Source organism: Sphaeroforma arctica, assembly GCF_001186125.1.
Source record: "Sphaeroforma arctica JP610 unplaced genomic scaffold supercont1.10960, whole genome shotgun sequence".
Lineage (NCBI taxonomy): Eukaryota > Ichthyosporea > Ichthyophonida > Sphaeroforma > Sphaeroforma arctica.
The window spans coordinates 1-878 of NW_014029598.1; the positions used below are offsets into that span (position 1 = coordinate 1).

The 878-nt window shown below is 40.4% G+C and overlaps 1 protein-coding gene across 1 annotated transcript; it reads left to right on the forward strand.

Annotated features, from left to right (window-relative positions):
- Positions 1 to 269: 269 nt before the first annotated feature.
- On the forward strand, positions 270 to 684 carry SARC_17489 (hypothetical protein; the record flags this gene model as incomplete). The annotated part of the gene is made up of 1 exon (XM_014288415.1): positions 270 to 684. A coding segment is annotated over one exon (415 nt), but the record flags the coding sequence as incomplete, so codon positions are not given.
- Between the last annotated feature and the right edge of the window lie 194 nt (positions 685 to 878).

The following is an 878-nucleotide window of genomic DNA, read 5'->3' on the forward strand; positions in this document are numbered from 1 at the left end:
AATGTATATGTATATGTATACATATATATATATTATGAGACGCATAAAAAGCTATATATAAAGACATATTGGGACATATTATTTCACCTCAACAATTTTCTCGCATGTCTGTGTCTACTCAATCAATTACCACATCCTACTTTTAAGCCTACACATATAGCGCAATGAAACCTTTTCGAACTGTTTATTTTTCTCACAAAGCCATATATATCCCCCCCTACCTCTAATTTAGGAACTTGCCACCGAAGCACAAATTCTACTTTCCGGAGATGAACCTCGAAGTGAGAGGGAACCTTCCGGAGCGATTTGAACCAAAGTGCAGATACGCCCATATAACAGGCAGTGGTCAGGGGCGCCATTCTGTATCACAGTCACATCTCACGAGGAGGAGTACGATAGGTTTGAATGGGAGTCACGGTCCTGAAAGCTTACCTGCTAACACGAATTTGGATATGAACCTGAATTTGAATATGGGCATGCACCTGAACAATAATCTCGACGTGGATGGGAACATAAACTCGAATCCGAACTTGGACCTGAATTTGAATGCGAGTCTGGATTCGTTAAGAAATGATGCGTACAGCAACAGGAGAAACAGAGCGACATCAATGGCAAACAGTTATGGCAACAACGGCAGTCGATTTAGTATCGACTCTACCTCGAAATCATTCGGGCAGAATAAGGGTACGCAACTTCGATTATAAAGATGTAATTATGGATTCGTACACACATACACATACAAATATACGCATATATACACACATACATAGACATAGACACATACATAGGCACACACACACACACACACACACACACACACACCACACCACCACACACACCACCACACCACACACACACATATATATAATAATATATAT